This window comes from Haemorhous mexicanus, chromosome 7 (genome assembly GCF_027477595.1).
Source record: "Haemorhous mexicanus isolate bHaeMex1 chromosome 7, bHaeMex1.pri, whole genome shotgun sequence".
Lineage (NCBI taxonomy): Eukaryota > Metazoa > Chordata > Aves > Passeriformes > Fringillidae > Haemorhous > Haemorhous mexicanus.
In genome coordinates, this window is record NC_082347.1 from 19,568,006 (window position 1) to 19,586,819 (window position 18,814).

The 18,814-nt window shown below is 40.1% G+C and overlaps 2 protein-coding genes across 6 annotated transcripts in view; one reads left to right on the forward strand and one right to left on the reverse strand.

Annotated features, from left to right (window-relative positions):
* Positions 1–566: 566 nt before the first annotated feature.
* On the reverse strand, positions 567–7,283 carry RPS24 (ribosomal protein S24). Of its 2 annotated transcripts, XM_059851288.1 has the most exons (7): positions 7,165–7,283; positions 5,756–5,821; positions 4,966–5,175; positions 4,426–4,536; positions 3,552–3,568; positions 1,512–1,547; positions 567–661 (listed from the first exon to the last, which is right to left on the reverse strand). In XM_059851288.1, exons 1-5 carry the CDS (start codon positions 7,165–7,167, stop codon positions 3,563–3,565), a joined length of 396 nt encoding a protein of 131 aa, XP_059707271.1. In that variant the 5' UTR covers positions 7,168–7,283; the 3' UTR covers positions 567–661; positions 1,512–1,547; positions 3,552–3,562. The 2 variants fall into 2 exon arrangements, with proteins under 2 accessions (XP_059707271.1, XP_059707272.1); XM_059851289.1 differs by lacking the exon at positions 3,552–3,568 and having other exon boundaries at positions 7,165–7,276.
* A 534-nt stretch (positions 7,284–7,817) lies between these two features.
* POLR3A (RNA polymerase III subunit A) overlaps positions 7,818–18,814 on the forward strand; it is a 38,722-nt gene continuing 27,725 nt past the window's right edge. For 3 of the 4 annotated variants that reach the window (XR_009487192.1, XM_059851286.1, XM_059851285.1), the window contains exons 1-13: positions 7,818–7,957; positions 9,152–9,287; positions 9,812–9,949; positions 10,424–10,595; positions 11,787–11,941; positions 12,888–13,127; positions 14,005–14,167; positions 14,361–14,497; positions 14,964–15,067; positions 15,754–15,895; positions 16,399–16,539; positions 17,734–17,803; positions 18,464–18,591. Coding sequence is in view for 3 of the 4 variants with exons in the window: in XM_059851286.1 (XP_059707269.1) it covers positions 7,914–7,957; positions 9,152–9,287; positions 9,812–9,949; positions 10,424–10,595; positions 11,787–11,941; positions 12,888–13,127; positions 14,005–14,167; positions 14,361–14,497; positions 14,964–15,067; positions 15,754–15,895; positions 16,399–16,539; positions 17,734–17,803; positions 18,464–18,591 (1,770 nt within the window). In the remaining variant the exon portion in view is untranslated. Of the gene's footprint in view, positions 7,958–9,151; positions 9,288–9,811; positions 9,950–10,423; positions 10,596–11,786; positions 11,942–12,887; positions 13,128–14,004; positions 14,168–14,360; positions 14,498–14,963; positions 15,068–15,753; positions 15,896–16,398; positions 16,540–17,733; positions 17,804–18,463; positions 18,592–18,814 lie in introns of those variants that run through there. The other variant, XM_059851287.1, reaches the window with a different exon arrangement.

Sequence of the window (18,814 nt, forward strand, 5' to 3'; positions counted from 1 at the left end):
AGTCCTATTTAAAGTACAGAATTTCTGCTTTCCATACTGCTCAAAACACCTGCATTAGACTGCCCACACTTCCATCTTAAATGGCTCCTGTACTACTATCAGATGAAAAATTAGGGGTTATTAGGGGAATTAAGCTGCCACACAGCTTGCAAGCCAGAGACAGACCCCAGAGCCCATCCTGATAAGTCAGAAACAAAAGACAAATCTTTCCTAATGCCTTCATTAGCCAAAATCTTAACTATGAAAGCAGGCAGCTCTGAGTGTCTGTCTGCATGTTTGGTTCTCCCTTCCTCTATGTTCTAAAAGTCTATATAAAACAGGCAGCCAAAAAAAAGAACCTTCCAAACAGTTTGAACAAGAGCATGCCTACCTCCAACACTGCCTGGCTGTAATTAGCTCCTACTACTACCTGTAGGAAGCTGTGGTTCACTTCAAATTGATACTCAAAACAAGACTTGTTTAATATGAAAAGATTTTAATATTTTTTTAATTCAGTACACCTATACTGAATTTCTCAAACTTTACAAACAGTAGCTTTTGAATCAAAATAAAAAGGCAAACCAGTATTTAATTGACAAAGTTTATTTGATGTTGAAGTCAGATGAGCAGCTTCTGCTTTCCAGAGTAATTCATTCTATAATTCTTCATAGAATGATGCTGCCTGTAGGGGAAAAAAAACAGATCACTGACACACAATTAAAACAATTTTTATGCTTGTGCTTTTATAAAGCCTGAAAGACTGTTTCCCAAACAAGTAAGGTGAACCATACTGCTCTTCTTTATATATAAAGCTCCATTTCTCAGCACTGCCATGGCAATAAATGAGCCTAAATTACAGCAATTCTGCAGAAGAGATCAACAAGCTACAACTGCTTTGACAACTTTCTGTTTAAGATATTACACTCACTTTATCACCTCCCAGACTGTTTAAGCTCCTTCCAACTGAGTCACTCAGACCATTTGTAATAAAACCAGTTTTTTCTGGAGTAGTTATTGACCACAGCACTTAGGTTCCTGCAGCAAAGATATAAAAATCTAGTCTGACTTTTCTGCAAGAGCATCCTGTTTGTTTGGAAGTATTTTATTTGAAATGAGTACCTCTAAAAAAACAACATACATCTATTCCTAAAATAGCTATCATGCTACTTCAATCTATTTTAGACAATAAAACTCAACATCTATCCTCTTTAGCATACCTAAAAATGAAAAATATAAGCCTTGTTTACAGTAAGACTAAACAATCAGCAGCTTTGCTAACAGTCAACTTGAAGTACCAAATGTTATTATTTCAGCCTTTATACAGATCAGGTACTTCATGCAAGTCCAAGTTACATAAGCTACCAACTCAGTGATAAATGCAAAAGTGATTTGCAAATATTCTTAGCCTTAAACTCTTGCACTGGGTTCTATGTCTGCACAAGTACCACAGTCTTTGCATAAATGAACCTCAGACTTATCACAATGACTGCACTGCTGAATGCCTGCCCTTACAAAGCATTCTGAAGGCATACCTGTTATCCATTTTCCACCTGAAGAATGTTCATTTACTGAAAAAGAGAAAGAACCAATTAGTAAGAATTTTATCTAAATTCTACTACTGTAGAAAATTGAGCTTTGAGGGTTTTTACTGACACTCGTGTTTTTTTCAATTAACCACAATGAAATGTGATAGGAAGTTTTGACTACTGCAGTGATTGAAGACTTAGATTTCACTTACTCCCTTAAACTCAACAGCTACTTAGAGCTTAACTAACACTCAGAATGCACCTGCCTGTTCAATTACACCTACAGGCTACAATGGCTTCCAAGTGCTTATCCATCCACACTTGTTTGACAGGCCCACCTGTCAAAGGCTGTCATAGCTACAGCTGTGACATTAGAAGGGAGGGAGGGCATTTTTCTGCATTTCAGTATCACTACTTTGAATGCAAAGACAAGGTGATGCACATCCACATATTCTTGTTCCAAATTTCAGCAAGCTCAGCACACTCTAGAGCCAGAGAATTTTTTAAATAACACAAAATATTTGAAAATACTTCTCTTGAAACTGCAAGGAAGATAGAATGGGAATGCTAAAGGAGTGAGAAGTGATAGGAAGCATCAAAGAAAACTTAACAAGACATCAGCATAGTTAAGTCTGACTTTTTCATGACTACATCATATGTAACTTTTAGAATATACACTTGCCTAAACACTTCACAGAATCAAGTACTGACACATTTACAAGGTAAAATAATTCTCACAGATTCTGTAGGTGGACTCAAAAATGTATTCCAGAACTATTAAAAATCCCTCCACACAGCTGTGATAAGGATGACGAACCATACCACATCATGATCTCTGAACATCCATTTCTGAAGACAAAGCTTAGTGTATTTCACACATTTTTCTATAATGCAGCACAGAATTCTTCTCAAGTTGTTCAGGAAGTGCACAAAATAATTTATCTTAAGTAACAACACAAAGATTAACAAATCTGGTAAACAAGTCACATCTAACCCATGCATACTTATCAACTGAAAGATAATTTTTTAAAAGACATCAAAATATCTCTAACCAAAAGCACTGATTACCTACTACTAAGACTACACATTAGTTTGACAAGCACTTGATACAGAAGTCACATCTACGTAATTACCGAAGGGCATGATCCTTTCCTTTAATTTCTGAACTGTTGATATGCTTTAAGAGCTTTTATGAACTGGACACCATTAATAATTCACGTGAGTCATTTGATCACTTTTCATTAGCACTCAAAACCAGCTACCTTCAGGTGCAAAAGTCTTAAAAGGAAGAAATTCCTCCATACTACTGGGACTGGTGCAACACAAAAGGACTCCTTTGCCACTGACAGAAGGATACATTAGGTGTTACTACAATACCAAATGTTAAATTTTGTGCCATAAACCATTGTAGGACTTCATGATTAAAACAGCATTAAAGCACAAAGGAAGAAGGCTCCTAATGTTTTCTAGTAGAGTAAGTTCCCTGATCTACTGTCAGTAACAATGATTCCTTTCTATTCAGGGATAACAAGAACTTAACCTCCACACTAACTACAAAATGTAATTTCACTATAATTTGTGTCTTTACTTGGAATAGGGCAATAGTTAAATACTGCTGACAACTGTGCCATTTCCAAGCACCATCTCAAATGCACCAAGTGTGATGTGACTTAGCTTTCATGTACACCACTACTTTCACACAATGGTCAAGTTACACATGTAATTGCACTGTACTACTTTGAATCAGATCCTGTGGTGACTGAACCAACATCTCAAGTCAACAGCATTGAGTTACTTAGATTTATTTTCACTGAGAATTATTTTAAAGTTGATTCACGAATTTCAAAAAGTCTGGTTTGCTACTAGCCAAATTTTACTTCCAAGTCATACGAATAAAATTCATTATGAAATTAAGTGAACCCTCACATGACAGATATAAGTTTAAATCAAACATGCATGCAAGGCAGTACAGTGCTTCAATTAAAAGGATAGACACATTTCAGTGATGTGTAATTCAGGCACCAAATCCATGCTCATTTCCAGTACCTGCAGATACTTCATTTCTGATGGAGAGTTCCAAGAAAGTAGGAAAAAAGCAAAAGTGAAGATTACTAAAGTTCAAGATATCAAGGTAATTTTACAACTACAGAACTAAGCATCAAAACCCATTACCCTCTCTCCCCTTGCTAAAACACCTGAAAAAAACCCCACTTGCATGTACAGCCTAATCAATTTTTATCAGAAGATGGAACACTGTGAAGGAAAGTGACTGGCTTTCCACCCAACCTACTCCTCAGCTTTGGCTCTGTTTCATGATAGAAGAAATCTGCCTCCCACTAACCTGCCTGTATCAGGTCACAGCCACAGCCCAGGAGGGCTTCATCAGTCTAGGTTCACCAGAAGAAGACTCCACTAACTTGGGCCTCAAACCCTCAGTCCCTCAAACCCCAAGGCATTCTACCTTATCTTTACTTACACACTGTCCTCACTGCCTACACCACACATCCTTAACAAACTTACCTCAGTAAGGAACACCATACCAACAGTAACTCGGTGGAGTAAGCATTAGGGGTTTAGGCAGCCTGAGTAACAAGTGTTAAGATTATCTTATGTGTGTATTGCGAGACTGAGTTATGTGATTAGAGCAGCACTGTTAGATTTATGAAGTTTAACAGTGACACATAGGAAACAGTAATTTAGGAAGCATTGTTTCATGTCACATCAGCTAGGCTGGCAGCAGTGAGGAGCAAAACTAAGCTACTGAGCTGATGACAAGCTATACAACACACAGTTTACCTTCTGTTATCCAGTAGAAAAGGTGAAAAAATGGAAGAAAAACAATGTTAATCTGTTGAAGAATTCAAAATCAACATTTCAAAGGCATATGCTCACTCTAGCTTAAAAGATATTCTCATCCTACCTTCTTGCCAGCACCAACATTCGCCTTGGCTGTGCCCCTGACTTTCTTCATTCTGTTCTTACGCTCTTTTCGCTGTTTCCTGGAAGTCTTTTTCTTTTCATACAAGCCGTGCTATTAAAACAGTTGAAAGTTGCTTTTAACATTGTTTCTCTACTAACAACTCTTGACAAGTTCTATGATTTCTGAAATGTTCAAATACAGTTTACATTTGAAATATTAACTAAATAGCAAGATCATTAACTAATAAATGATTCAACACAGAATATAAACATTGAAGAGGGACATGGATCAGCCCCATTTCTTATGCATTATTTTAGACCACTAGTAGTGTTTTGTTAAAAGTTACTGCTAAACACCTCTGCTATTATTGGTTTTGCCTTCCCAATTCCCTAGTAATATAGAATAAAACAACACTCAGCCTATTTTGCAAATATAAAAGTTAACGTGCTATTTTAGGAGCTCTCATACAACTGTACTTATACAAAGCCTGAGTTTTTACACAGGCAAATCCTGCTTTTAAGACACCAGAAAACAACATACCCTGGCAAGCCTGTGCTTTGGCTCGTTTTTCTTTGCATAGTCCAGGGAATCATAGATCATGCCAAAACCAGTTGTCTTGCCACCACCAAAGTGAGTTCTGAAGCCAAAGACGAAAATTACATCAGGGGTTGTCTTGTACATTTTTGCCAGCTTTTCCCTGATTTCTGTTTTGGGGACTGTGGCCTTCCCAGGATGAAGAACATCAATCACCTAAGAAAGAATTTTAACAAGTTGATGAAAGGTCAACATCCAGTACACAGCCCTCCCAGGTGCTACAGCCCCACCATGAGCTCAGCATTCAAACTAACCCACTTCAGAAGCACAAACTAGTATTCTTTTGACACAAAAGCATTCACAAGTTTGTTGCTTCACTGAGTCATTTAGACTGAAACATACCTTTAAAATCACTTGACAGGTTTGCATCTACAATAGTAGATGCAAACCTGTCAAGTGTCTCAATGACACTAAGCCATGTTCTCAAATACTATACCCACATGGCTTTTAAATACCTCTAGGGAGGATGTCTTAACCACTTCCCAGGGCAGCTTACTCCAACACTCAGATAATTCTTTCGGTGCAGGAATTTTCCTCAACATCCAGTCTCAAGCTGGTACAACTTCGCCATCAAGATTTACCTTGAGCATACATCAACACATTTCAACCAATATGCTCTTACAATTCCTTATTTAAGAACACTGGAGATTTTAAGGGCCCCATATTAATAGCAGCTAAACCTTCTTCCAGCTCAGAACCACCAAACAAATAAAGGTAATTTTCTGCAGTCTTTTACCATCTGCTTGCGCTGCAGAAGTCTGTTGGTCATGAACTTCCTGGTTCTGATGGTCACTGTGTCATTCTGCAAGAGAAAACATTAAATAAAACAAAACAATAGCTACAAATGCAACAGAAACACTATGAGCATAAATAATGCACAGTACCACAATGATCAGGAGCCTCAGATACTGAGAGTGAGCTCACAACCTAAATGGGCTGGTCTGGGGCTACAGAAAACACCTTTAAGTAATACAGTGAGAAACTCATCCTCAGTTTCCAAACACCACAACAACATACACACCTTCACTACCATGAAAAGTTGAAGCAGCTTTTAGTGAAATACATGACTCTCAATCTCAAGTATTCTAAGAATACAACAGAAGTTTCCCTCTAAGCCCACATGTTATTGCCTCTACGGCTTCCCATCCCTATAGAGTGGGAGCACCCAAGATTCCTTGAAAGGAAAAAACAACAGGTCAGTGGGTCCAGAAGAGCTTACTAATTTTTTTCAAAAAATTACACATTTGGCACGATACTGGGTGGGTTAGTACCTGACCAGAGTAAGGACATGGCAGTGAGTGGGGGGTAAAGGGCAGGTGAAAAGGAAGTGAGGATACAGAGCAGTGACTAACCATGCACTGGAAGAGTAAAGAAGCTCTTCCTGATATTCAGGTGAAATTGCCTGGGCATCACTTTCTGCCCTTACTTCGAGTACTACTGCCAGGCACCACTAAACAGAGCCTGGCCGCATCCCCTGATACCCCCCTTCAAACACTGATAACGTCGCCTTTCTGTCACCTTTTCTTGAGCTGAAGAGATTCAGCTCTCTGCGCCTCTCCTCATCAAAGAAATGTTCCAGACCCCAAATCATCCTCACTGCCTCTCCACTGGAACCCTCCAGGAGCTTTACGTCTGTCCCGGACTGAGGAGCCCAAAACCGGACGCTACGCTGAAGGTACAGCCTCACCAGGGCTGAGAAAAAAGACCAGCTCCCTCGAGCGGCTGGTCATGCCCTCCCTAACGCAGTGTGGAAGTTTTTCGAAAACCCTGCACACCACTGCTGCCACAAGGCTTTCAGAGAGGAGCAGCAGCGATAATCGCGGGGGTTACCCACGGCAGCCCCCGCAGAGGAGCAGCGCACTGGTGCCGCACTACCAGAGCGCGGGGCTGCTCTGACCGAGCCCAGACATCCACCGCGGCAGAACACACGCCGCCGCCGGCGCGGCCCTCAACCCGCGGCTCGTTGCTGCCAGCAGGCAGGGACGCGCGGCGACCCAGCCGCAAAAGCCCGGGCTCGGTATCCGCCATACCCCCGCGGGCGGGTGCGGGCGGGCCGGGCCGGTGGGCCGCGGCGGTGCAGGGGCGCGGCAGGGCGAGGATGACAGCGCCACAGGGCGGATGGCGGGGCCTAGCCCAGGCACTCACCATGGCTGCAACCGCGGCTCCTGCGACCGGAAGAGAAAAGGATCGGCACCTTACCGCGGCCAATCATAAGGCGGCGCAGGGCTCCTTCCGGCAGGGGTGGAGTTGTGAGTGGGGCCGTCGTTTTCAGAGCCGGTCCCGGCAGGAGATAGCGGCGGGCGTGGCGTTTGTGTGCCTGATAAGACCCGGCGCAAACGCAGTTCTGTGTGCCGACGGGGCAAGGCTTGGTTTCGTTTGTGCTCGGCTGCGGTCTTTGCCAAGCTTAGCCTCCCTCTGTACCTCCCTCTGCTGCGGGGTTGTGCGCCCTGGGGGTCCTGCCGCTGGTGAACCAGGGCCGCTGTGGGGGTATGCTGAGCCACGGAGTGAACGTGGCGGCGTAGCCTGGCTGAGGAGTTGTTTGGGGTTCCGGGAGTTGGGCCTTTTCAGCCTCGGAAAGAGACGATTGAGAGGAAGCCTTATTTATGTGCATAGACGAGGGGGCGTGTCAGAGAACGGAGCCGGGCTTGGTTCCATGGTGCTGGGTAATAGGCCACGGGGCGGTGGGCCGGCGATGCTTGGGAAGCTCCCCTTGAACACGAGGAGCCGTTTCTTCGCCGTGCACTGAGCGCGCACGGGAGCGGCGTGCCGCAGAGTGGAGGTTCCCCCTACGCGGCGGTGCCGGCAGAGGGCGCTACGAGCGGAGGCCGCGCTGACCACCCCGGCCCAGGCCCCGCGTGCAGCCGCGCGGGCCCCGCCGCGCCACCACCGCCGCGATGGTGAAGGAGCAGTTCAGGGAGACCGATGTGGCCAAGAAAATGTGAGTGGGGGTCGTGCGGTGCCCGTGGGCTGAGGTGGGGAGCAGCAGAATTGCGGGGGACAGAACCGCTGTAGCCGGAGCTGGCAGAGTGTCGGCGTGGAGGGCCGCGGTGAACAGCTCATGGCACGGCTGCTCCGCTCCAAGGAGCCGTGGGCACAGGCTGGGTTCTTCCGCACGGGTGGCTGTGCCTGTGTCCAGCTGTGGGCGTGCCCAGGAAGGTCGATAAATACTTCAGATGAAAAACACCAAATCACCGTAAAGCACCATTATTTTTCATAATTACCTGTCAAGAACCGGTTTCAGCAGTGTTATCAATCAACCTAGCCACTTCTGCGTTGTTTTCGAGTGCCTTGGGGTCCTGAGAAGGGCAACGAAGCAGCTGAAGGAACACCACCCCTAGGGGGAGCGTCGGAGGGAGCTGGGGTGTTCAGCTTGGAGAAGAGGAGGTTCAGGGGAGACTTTACCACTCTTCTAAAACCTCCTGAAAGGAGGCTGCAGCCAGCTAGGAATTGTCTTCTCCCTGCAACCTGTAACTGGATGAGAGGGCACAGACTTAAGTTGCACTAGGGAAGGTTTAGCTTGCACAGCGGGGAGAACTTCACAGAAGGGATGGTTAGGCATTGAATGGTCTGCCCTAGGAGGTAATAGAGTCACCCTCTCTGGAGGTGTTTAAGGAAAGCTTGTATGTGGCACTCAATGCCATGATCTAATTGACAACGTGGTGTCTCCTTTCTCTTCTCTCTTTATTAAAGTAAAAATTTATTATCTAAAGAGTAGGAATAAACTGAAAGTGAATGATCTGAAGAGTAAATGTGTTAGAAATTTAGTAAAAAAAAAGAAAAAGTATTTAAAAAGTTTTCATTCTGAGTTCTGTGTGTTTCTCTTTATAGTTGTAAATTAATAAATTTTTCCCCTTTTTTTCCTAAGCTAAAACCTACTTTACTCTATTTTTGATCACATCTCACAACAAACACTAGAGAGAAAATATTTTCATAAAAACACTAACATTATGCCAAAGTCATACTATGACATTGGAGATCACTGAACCCAACCTATGACCAAAGTTTTCAACCCAGTTGGTTCTGTGATACTTGCATGTAGGTGTGCTTGTCATTATAAGTGGTTTTGAATATGTATATATACACATATATATAAATATGTGCCCATACATAAATCTGAAATTTCCTGTCCTAGAAGCCACATCTGTTTTGGCATGAAATCTCCAGAAGAGATGCGTCAGCAAGCCCACATTCAAGTGGTCAGCAAGAATTTGTATAGTCAGGACAACAATCACTCGCCACTGCAGTATGGAGTGCTGGACCATCGCATGGTGAGAACTTTGCCTTTGTTTTCTGAACTCTTTCTGGAAGATTGCTGAAGTGGTTTAAAAAAAGTTGGGGTCACTGAAATGTACTCTTTGTCAGAAGTAAGTTCAAATGAGTCTTTACTTGAATTTCATAGACTATTACCTGCAGTACCAGCTACTTTTTCACACTTTTGGTGGGCAGGAATGCATTCTCTTGAGGCAGGAAGTTAAGTACTTTTCTGCCAGACTGCTGGGACACCCAGAGACATGTGTCAGCAAAATGCCACAGTGTAGATTAATGGTATGGAAATCATTTGCAAGAGCTGCTTGAGTCCAGGTCATTGGTGTCAGCAGGGGCTGTGTGTAAAAACCATTTTTCTTAAGGGTCAGAGTGACTGTAATGCTATTGAAGTACTTCTTATGCTGGGGAAAAGGAGTGGCTCTGCTACTAGGATTCCTGACTAGCTTATAAACTGTTGTATTTTGTATCTATCCCATCAATTACAGTTAACTTTTTTCTCTATATGACTGTTCCCTTTCTCCCAAAGGGAACCAGTGAAAAAGATCGTCCCTGTGAAACCTGTGGGAAAAATCTGGCTGACTGTTTAGGGCATTATGGGTACATTGACTTAGAACTACCATGCTTTCACGTCGGGTACTTCAAAGCTGTGATAGGCATCTTACAGGTAAACATGATCCTGATTTGTTGTCAGTTTCTAGTTTAAGCTTGAAAGTAAATAAGAAGGCCAAAATAAGGCTGCATTATTAATCTGTCTTCGTGTACATTTTCTTTTGTGAAATACATGTATTTGAAGACCAGTCTTAGTGATGTTCTATGTAATCTCAGACTGAAAAAAATGATCTATTATTTTTTTGCAGTTTGAGTTAAATATATGCAGTATAATTTGCCTTTCAGAACATCCAAATAAATCAAATCTCTAAGGCCCTGCAGAGCTTAGCTAAAGATTTGTCTCATGGACTGTATTTTTCTCATGTGCTTTTTAATATGTATTCCAGTATGTGATTTGGTCTTTCAATCAAGACAGTGGTATCTCATTTAAAAAAATACACTGTGTTCAAGAACTTAAGCTGTAGTTCAAGAGATTATATCTGTGAGTGTGTCTCTTAAACAGCTGTGTTTATGCATGTTTACCTTTAAGATGATCTGCAAAACCTGTTGCTGCATCATGTTGTCAGTGGAAGAAAAAAGGCAGTTTTTAGATTACCTAAAACGACCCGGCCTTACATATCTTCAGAAGAGAGGGCTAAAAAAGAAAGTGTCTGAGAAGTGCAGAAAGAAAAACACTTGTCCTTACTGTGGGGCCTTTAATGGTGAGTATTGACATGAGCACTTTGTGAAGTTATCTGTTCTGATGGTTTTCACATTGATGGCTCTGACAGGATCCAAATCTTCAATATGCTCGTTCATTGCACAGCTAATGGGTGTTCTCTCTGGCCTTCATTAACAATGAGGTAATTGCATTTTTAGGGCCAGACACGTGCTTGTTCACCTCTTATTTTCCTAGTTGCTTGTAGTATTTTATGTTTCATGGTAGTAACCAATATTTGATGCTTGAATAATGACAAAAAACCCTTTTTAATGTGTTTTTAAAAATACTGGGAGCTATTGGCAATCATCAGTACATTCACATAGCATTGATAGCATTTGTAATTTTGAGTGAACATAATTTTTCATCACTGAATTAAATTATCTTTCTTAAGATTATTCCTTCTTCAGGACAGAGTATTTTTGTAAGAGTTCGTATCTGGTTCTTAAAATAGGTCTTGTTTTTTTTCACTTAGACTGATCACACATTGCTGCTGTGTAAGGACTTCATCTATTGCAGATTCTTAGTAGATGGTTAATCCATAACTTAAAACTTCTAACTCATGAAAATTGTGGGTTCTTTGTTGAAATGTACAACAACTCAATACACTGAGAGCTGCTTTATCGTACATGCCCTGTCTACACATAGTGGGTATAAACAATAGGCATTTAGAAAAGTTACGTGATGGGTCAGAATACTTCAGTAAAACAAGTTGAGCATTTGGACTTGTCTGTGGAAGTTTCACGAATCATGTTACCTGCATGACGTGAAAATATTTATCAGATCTTTCTTATAATTCACTTCTGAAATGATTTCAGAAGATACTGCTAAGATACTTAAATGGCAGTTCTTAGTCCTGTTTTTAGTGTGGGAACTTCTACTTTAGAAATATCTGCTGTGAATGAGGTGAAGCTGAATTAAAGGTGTGGGCTAAACCATCTACTTTCAGCCTCAGAGGCTGCACCATCATGTAGGTACACTAAGCCATCTATATAAAAACATATGACTTCATTGTCCTTTTGTTGTTCTGTGAGTTTAGGAAGCTGGATAATAAAGCTGGTAAAGTTTTAATTTTTTCTTATGTTCATTGAAGGTTTACCTTATTTTGGAGCCGTAACTTAAGTTTTGGTGGTGTTTTTTGTTTTTGTTTTTTTGAAATAAAATCCCAAGGCAATCCATATTTAATTCCTTGCAGGAACTGTGAAGAAGTGTGGTTTGTTGAAGATAATACATGAAAAGTACAAGACAAATAAGAAAGTTGTAGATCCAATAGTGTCAACTTTTCTCCAGTCCTTTGAAACTGCCATTGAATATAACAAAGAAGTAGAACCCTTACTGGGAAGAGCTCAGGTGAATTTTATTGTAACCTATGTTTTTTGCTATTTTTTGAGCATGAAATAAAACTCCTTAAAGGCTTGCAATGTATCAGCTCAAGTCTTGTGATGATCCAAGAATTTTGTGTAGCAAAAGATGCATGAAGAATGTTTGTATCCAGTACAATAATGTTAACTTTGCTAAAATGAGAAGTTTAGTATATTAGTGTGTTCTGGTACACCATTACCTGCCTGTGAAGAAAGGGATAAAGGGATGTTCTTATTGTGTTGTGGTTCTATAAACTAGACCAGGAAGAAGAAACACAGGTCCGTATCAAGTTTCCATATATATATATATGTGTGGATCTGTGTCCATATTTTTTCTTCAGAAGTTCTTAATGTTGAGAAAGAGCAGACCTAATTTGCTAACTTTTTGTTTCATTAGCTTTTCATTGTATGCAGTTTTGTTTCCTTCTGCTCTTAGCAAGCTGGAAAGATCTCCAGGTACATACCTAGATAGAAAAAGTAGTGAACGCAGCAGTAGCTGTACTAAGACAAGAAATTAAGTTTTGAAAAATAATCTAGACAGTACTGTAATGATGTGATTTTTTTTTTTTTTTTTACTAATAAAGTGAATACAATGTACTGAAAGTTTGTTGTAGGATGTTAATTGAGTTCCTTTCTCTATTGACAATGAAATACTCTTCATTAACTATTGAGACAAGAGAACAACATGTTAGGAAGTAAACATGCATATACAGGGTAAAAATGGAAGGAAAGAATATATAACAAGTTAAGATTTGAGATGCTAAAAGCATCGGTTCAGAATAAATAAACTAAACAATAGTTTTGTTTGCATGAATAGTTATCTATTTGCCTTTGAAAAAGGCTTCTTCTTAACATCAGTAAAATAAGGGGGGTAGCGAGGCATTGAAACTTTAAATGATGGCTTCTTCTCTCCATTTTCCCAATGGCTTTTGTAGGAAAACTTGAATCCTTTGGTAGTATTGAACCTCTTTAAAAGAATCCCAGTGGAAGACATCCCTCTACTTCTAATGAACCCACAAGCAGGTAAACCTTCAGACTTGATCCTCACACGACTCCTGGTGCCTCCACTGTGTATCAGACCCTCTGTGGTGAGCGATTTGAAGTCTGGCACCAATGAAGATGATTTGACAATGAAACTGACAGAGATAATTTTCCTCAATGATGTGATAAAAAAGGTGAGTCAGCCTTCATCCTCTGAGACTGATGCCTTCAGAAAGATTTGTGTGGGATTGAATATAGCAAGTGGGTTTAGTGCTTACAGTCTGGTGCTGTATTTCTATGTTGTTGGGCATTTTTCTGAAAGATCGGAGTAGGTTATTTCAGATGGAACTGTCTGCTTGCAGTGTAGGACCTGCTGAAGGTCTGCTGGGATTCTTAGGGGAAATTTTTCATTTCAGTTCTGGTCTGTTAACTCTTTTAAAAATTTTTTCTTTTTTTTTCCTTCTCCCATGACTGTCACACTTTTTGCATAGTTGCTTACAATGAAAATATTACACCTATTGATTTGTGTTGTTTGTTTTTTTCTTGTAGGCCTTTTCCTCTTACATCTTTGTGCTTTATTTATTCTACTGTCTGATCTTGAGAAATAAGGTTTCATTTAGCATAGCCATCAAATTGAGACTAAAAGATGATTTGTCATTTTATCATTTGCTTAGAAGAGCACTTCCACCAGAATAATACTTTTCACACTTTACAAAACTGTTCCTTTGTCAGGCAGACAAAACGAATTGAGTACTAATTCTTCCATGACTGAAAAACTATTAACTACTGATTTTCCTGTCAGTTAGGTTGTATTAGCTTAAGTGGATTGGGGAAAAAATGTAATTTAAAGAAATACCTAATTTTGTGAGCATTTATTCAGAGCCCATATTAGTCAAAAGATTTTTTTGCGGGGTTCCCTTGTGATGTGCCTTATGCTATAGTAATATGCATCATCTCACAAAGTATTCGTGATATTATTTGCGAAGGAAATGTTAAATTAAACTAGCCAAGAATTTTTCTGTTAAGAGTATGTTATCTTTATTTTCTGAATTGGATTACTATTTTGTTTAGCATAGGATATCAGGAGCCAAAACACAGATGATTATGGAAGACTGGGATTTTCTTCAGCTGCAATGTGCTCTGTACATTAATAGTGAGCTCTCTGGCATACCCCTCAACATGGCACCTAAAAAATGGACCAGAGGTTTTGTTCAGAGACTTAAAGGAAAGCAAGGTTTGTCTAAGAAATAGCTTTTAATTATTTTTTTAATAATTGAACCACTAACTTTGCTATTGCCAAGTGTCCTTCTGCTACTGTTGTGTTGGACGTCAGTGCTGTACCTTAAAAGATGTTCTAATGAACTGTCTTAAGAAACATTTTGAAAACTACTTCTATCTAAAGAGTTTTAACTGTTTTGCTTTGTTAGGTCGATTTAGAGGCAATTTGTCTGGAAAGAGAGTGGATTTTTCTGGCAGAACAGTCATTTCACCTGATCCTAACTTAAGAATAGATGAAGTAGCAGTACCTATTCATGTTGCTAAAATATTGACCTTTCCTGAAAAGGTAAGTAATGTAGGATGCAAAAGCTTTTTCTATTCCTTTTTTTTTCCCCCCAAGTCAGACCTCAGTGTTGTTTCTTTACTCACTCTAAAAGGGAGTGAATGTACTGCATTATGTTTGAAGTGCCATTCATTGATGCTTTGCCAGTTCTCTTGCTGCTGGCAAATAAAGATCTATAGTATTGGATATAGGCAAGTGCTGACAAGATGTGGTATGAGGAGGGACATCTCTAGAACTAAGAGTTTTGCTTTATATTTTTTCAGTTCATTCATAGATTTGTATAAAGGAGTGGTTGAGATAGGCTGATGTTTTTCTCCTCTGTTCTTTCCTGCAAGTTCCCTTCAGCAGCTGGAGGCTGTGTAAGGGGATTGTCAGTTGAGCCTAAAATTTGAGAATACAAAAGCCACTAGTAAAAACAAGATCGTGAAACATGTTCTGCTTGTTTCTGACTGAAGTCTTTATGCAACAGGTGAACAAAGCAAATATTAATTTTATGAGGAAACTTGTCTGTAATGGTCCTGATGTTCATCCTGGAGCAAACTTCATACAGCAAAGGCACACCCAAATGAAAAGGTATCGTGCTTGTCTGTAATGATTCACTTTTTATTTCTCCCCGTCAACTTGTTCTTGTTGGTATGTGAAGGCAGTTATATCTGCAGGGATTAAAATTTATTTTTAGCATCTTTCATAAAGGGCAGTAGAGAAAGATTGGTGTTTATGTTCTCAGGTTTAGTCTATGAGCTTTTAAAATACTCTCTTGCATTTAAACTAAAGTGCACATACTAATGATGTTGAACTGCAGTTAGATTTGTATTCTTTTACGGCTGAGTCTTAGTTAAGTTGAGGATGTAGTACAGACAAAAGTGAAAACAGGTGGTTTTGGGCAAATCATACTGGCTTTTGTCATTTGAGAGCTAATCTAAAGTCAGTTTATATGTCGGAAGGAGGGGTAATACATGAGTGAAACTTCCTATTCTCTGATACAATTGAAATAAATTCTGTGCATTTACAAATGGACTTTTTTTTTACTTAAGGTTTGATCACTGTAGCTTTGTTGACTAATGTCCAAATACATTCACTGCTTAAAATAGCAGTGACTGATGTTCAGTCCACACCAGTTTTGTCTTCTAGTAATTGCAATACAAATACTCCAGCATTTAATGGAAATTTGGCATTATAAACACAGAATTAATTTTTACTTGTCTTTTTGTTTAGTGTCTGTGTATCTTCTGACTGCATTGTTCTCTCTTCCTATGAAGATTTTTGAAATATGGGAACCGAGAGAAGATGGCCCAGGAGCTGAAGTTCGGTGACATTGTGGAGCGACATCTGATAGATGGTGACATCGTCCTGTTCAACCGGCAGCCCTCTCTGCACAAGCTGAGCATCATGGCCCATATTGTGAGTGCACACATGCTGGCACAGACAGTGCAGCCTGCAATACCAAGTACATGGCCTTTATGGTGTTTCTCTTGCACAAGCAAAAATAAACAGCTCCTGCTGAAACAGCGTGTGGAGCAAGGATGAATGCAGTGCAGTTGTGCCTGTGCATGGGAATTGATGTGTACCCAGGCAGGATGCTGTATGCACACTTCTTCCAAGAGCCATAATTGACCTTGCTATCTCTTCTCGTGTGAGCATTTCATTTTTGTGGAGTTGATGTGATCTCTGCAAAGCGTATTGTCTTATGTGCTTTTTATAAATATTTCATAATGAAAATTATTAGCCACATTTCTATAATATAATGTGAATACAATTCCTGTCAGTTCCCATTGAGTTAAATCCTATAATCAGGAATTTTGATTCATGTTTGTAATATAAAAAGGAAGCACTTGAGCATGGCTTTTTTTTTAGCCATGTTTGACTTGTGCACATAATTTTTTTTTTTTTTTTTGCTTTTCCAGGCTAGAGTAAAACCTCATAGGACATTCAGGTTCAATGAATGTGTCTGTACACCATACAATGCAGACTTTGATGGAGATGAGATGAACCTTCACCTTCCTCAGACAGAAGAAGCAAAAGCAGAAGCACTTGTTTTAATGGGGGTGGGTAAATAAAAGCTCATGTTGGGATTTTGCTGGTGATAGATGGGCTGAGTCCTTTAGTTCTTAACCTGCATGTAAAATCTGAAATACTATCGAGATTACTGGGTGTGGGTAATTTACAACTTTGAAGTTGCCTGAAAACTCTGCAAAAACCACTTCAGAATAAATTAGGTCTGTTGCACTCTGGTAATCTAACAGCTTTAGGTTTAACATCTGGGGAAAATGCAGTGTAGGTGGATGTCATCAGTATGCTTCTGCCTGACTGTCCTTAGAGATTGCTACCAGTCCAGGGTGGCTCTGTTACCAGCAGATCCATCATTTGCTTCTGGTCTAAGAGCCTGGCAGTTGCAGATAGAGGGACCAGCTGGAAATGAGGCGGTGATACTGGGCTTTTACTGGAGAATGCAGCTTCACAGAGAAGGCCGGAGGGAGTGGGCTTATAGAGCAGGATCAAAAAGGGAGAAGGGAGGGAAGGTAAATAAGGATCTCCTGGGTACAAGCTTTGACCTGTGGTGTGAGTCAGAAGCACAAAGATGAGGGTTTACCAATCCATTGCTCCTTTAGGGTTAGCAAATGCTACTCCTACTTCAGGTGTACCCATACAATTGTTGGCTGCAGCCTGTTGGAGCTCACTGAACTGACTTGTGATCTAAAGAGGAACACCCCCAATGTGTGATTCAGGTCTGTGTGGGAATGGGTTCAGGCAAAACTGCTCCATGGGTGGGAGTGATTAACTGGAGCGGTAGTTTGAGTAAAACATAAGATCATGGGCCGTGAGGTGGCTTGATTGTTACCCATCAGGAGGGATTACACAACTTGAAGTATTCCAGTTGATCCCTGTAGTGAATGTAACACCTCTTGTCCTTTCCCCCGTTCTCTTAGCTAGCATGTCTTCCCTTCGCTGTCCTACCAAAACACATCAAGTTATTTGCCACTTCTGCTTTGGAAACAGAATATGTCATTTCCAGTAACTTTTCTCAGACTATTCCTTAGCTGTCAGTAGATTTGCATGGATGGAAATGAATTCGAACTTCTGACTACTTTTTTCCATCTTTTTGAAGAAAGCTGTAGTTCAGTTTAGAATAAGCTTTGGCCATTTCACTAAAATATATGTCTTAAATGCTAGGTTCCATTTTGAATAGCCAAGGGAATATCAGTGTCTTCAAATGCATAATATCTTTTTGTCTCATGCAGACTAAAGCAAACTTGGTAACACCTAGAAATGGAGAGCCTCTTATTGCTGCTATTCAAGATTTCCTCACAGGTGTGTATGAGCTTATTTCAGGGTTATGTGATCTAACAATTGTTCCCTCAGAATCACTTCCTTTTTTCAGAATTTTTCTATATTAATTAAAAGCTTCCTCCTTTCACGAGTCAAAGTGACATTATTAAATAAGCCCTTGTTTTCCTGAAAGATAATGATGCCCTCAGAGTAATTTCTGATGTTGTCTACCTTTATAACCACAGTTATTACTACCTTTGAGTGTATTTTGCTGTGTTTTTCTGCATATAAGTGTTTGAGACCTTTGTCTGCTTTCAATAGACAGTGTAAACTGCTTATGATTATGGTAGAGGAGTTGATTTCACTCACTAACGATTAGCTTTAACCTACAGTATGTACCTTCAATGTCTTTAATTCTTAAGGACGTGTTCAGTGAACATAAGGAAGAAAGTGTACAAAAATAAATGCTGAGGCCTTATTTCACTTTATGAAATAGAGTCTGAGATCAAGAAAGTAGGTTATAGCAATACTGTTCCTAATTTTTAGACATTTAATGTAGAAAGTACTTACAGCTAAAGCTGTCTAAACTATTATTGTTTTGCATAGCTGATTCCTATTAGAATGAAATAATTAACACTGAGTATGCAATGGCTTTTAAATTAAATCTAAATTTAGTCTGTCATAACACTTTTTTCATTCCAGGTGCTTATCTTCTTACATTAAAAGATACCTTTTTTGATCGAGCCAAAGCCTGTCAAATTATTGCGTCTATCCTGGTTGGCAAGGATGAGAAGATCAAAGTCCGTCTTCCACCCCCAGCAATTCTGAAGGTGTGTCAAACTATTTTTTCCATCTTACTCTGTGTGTTCTTGACCCATAACAATGTTACATGAGTCTTTAAATTCCTAAAGTTTTAAATCAAAGATACTTTATAAAGAAGTATACTTTATAATTATCAATGTTGCAACCTCTTTCAGAAATGAAATGGCAACAAGCGTCTTTGAGGGTTTTTGCCATTTCTAGTCAGAAAGGGGAACATGACAGTAAGAGGGA

Bases quoted from the DNA above. Each gene is read 5' to 3' on its own strand.
- RPS24 (XM_059851288.1), bottom strand. The intron at 5,176-5,755 runs GTAAAAGACTGC...ATTCTTTCTTAG, and splicing joins TTCTGCAGCGCAAGCAGATG to GTGATTGATGTTCTTCATCC. The intron at 4,537-4,965 runs GTATGTTGTTTT...CTGTTTTAATAG, and splicing joins CAAAGCACAGGCTTGCCAGG to CACGGCTTGTATGAAAAGAA.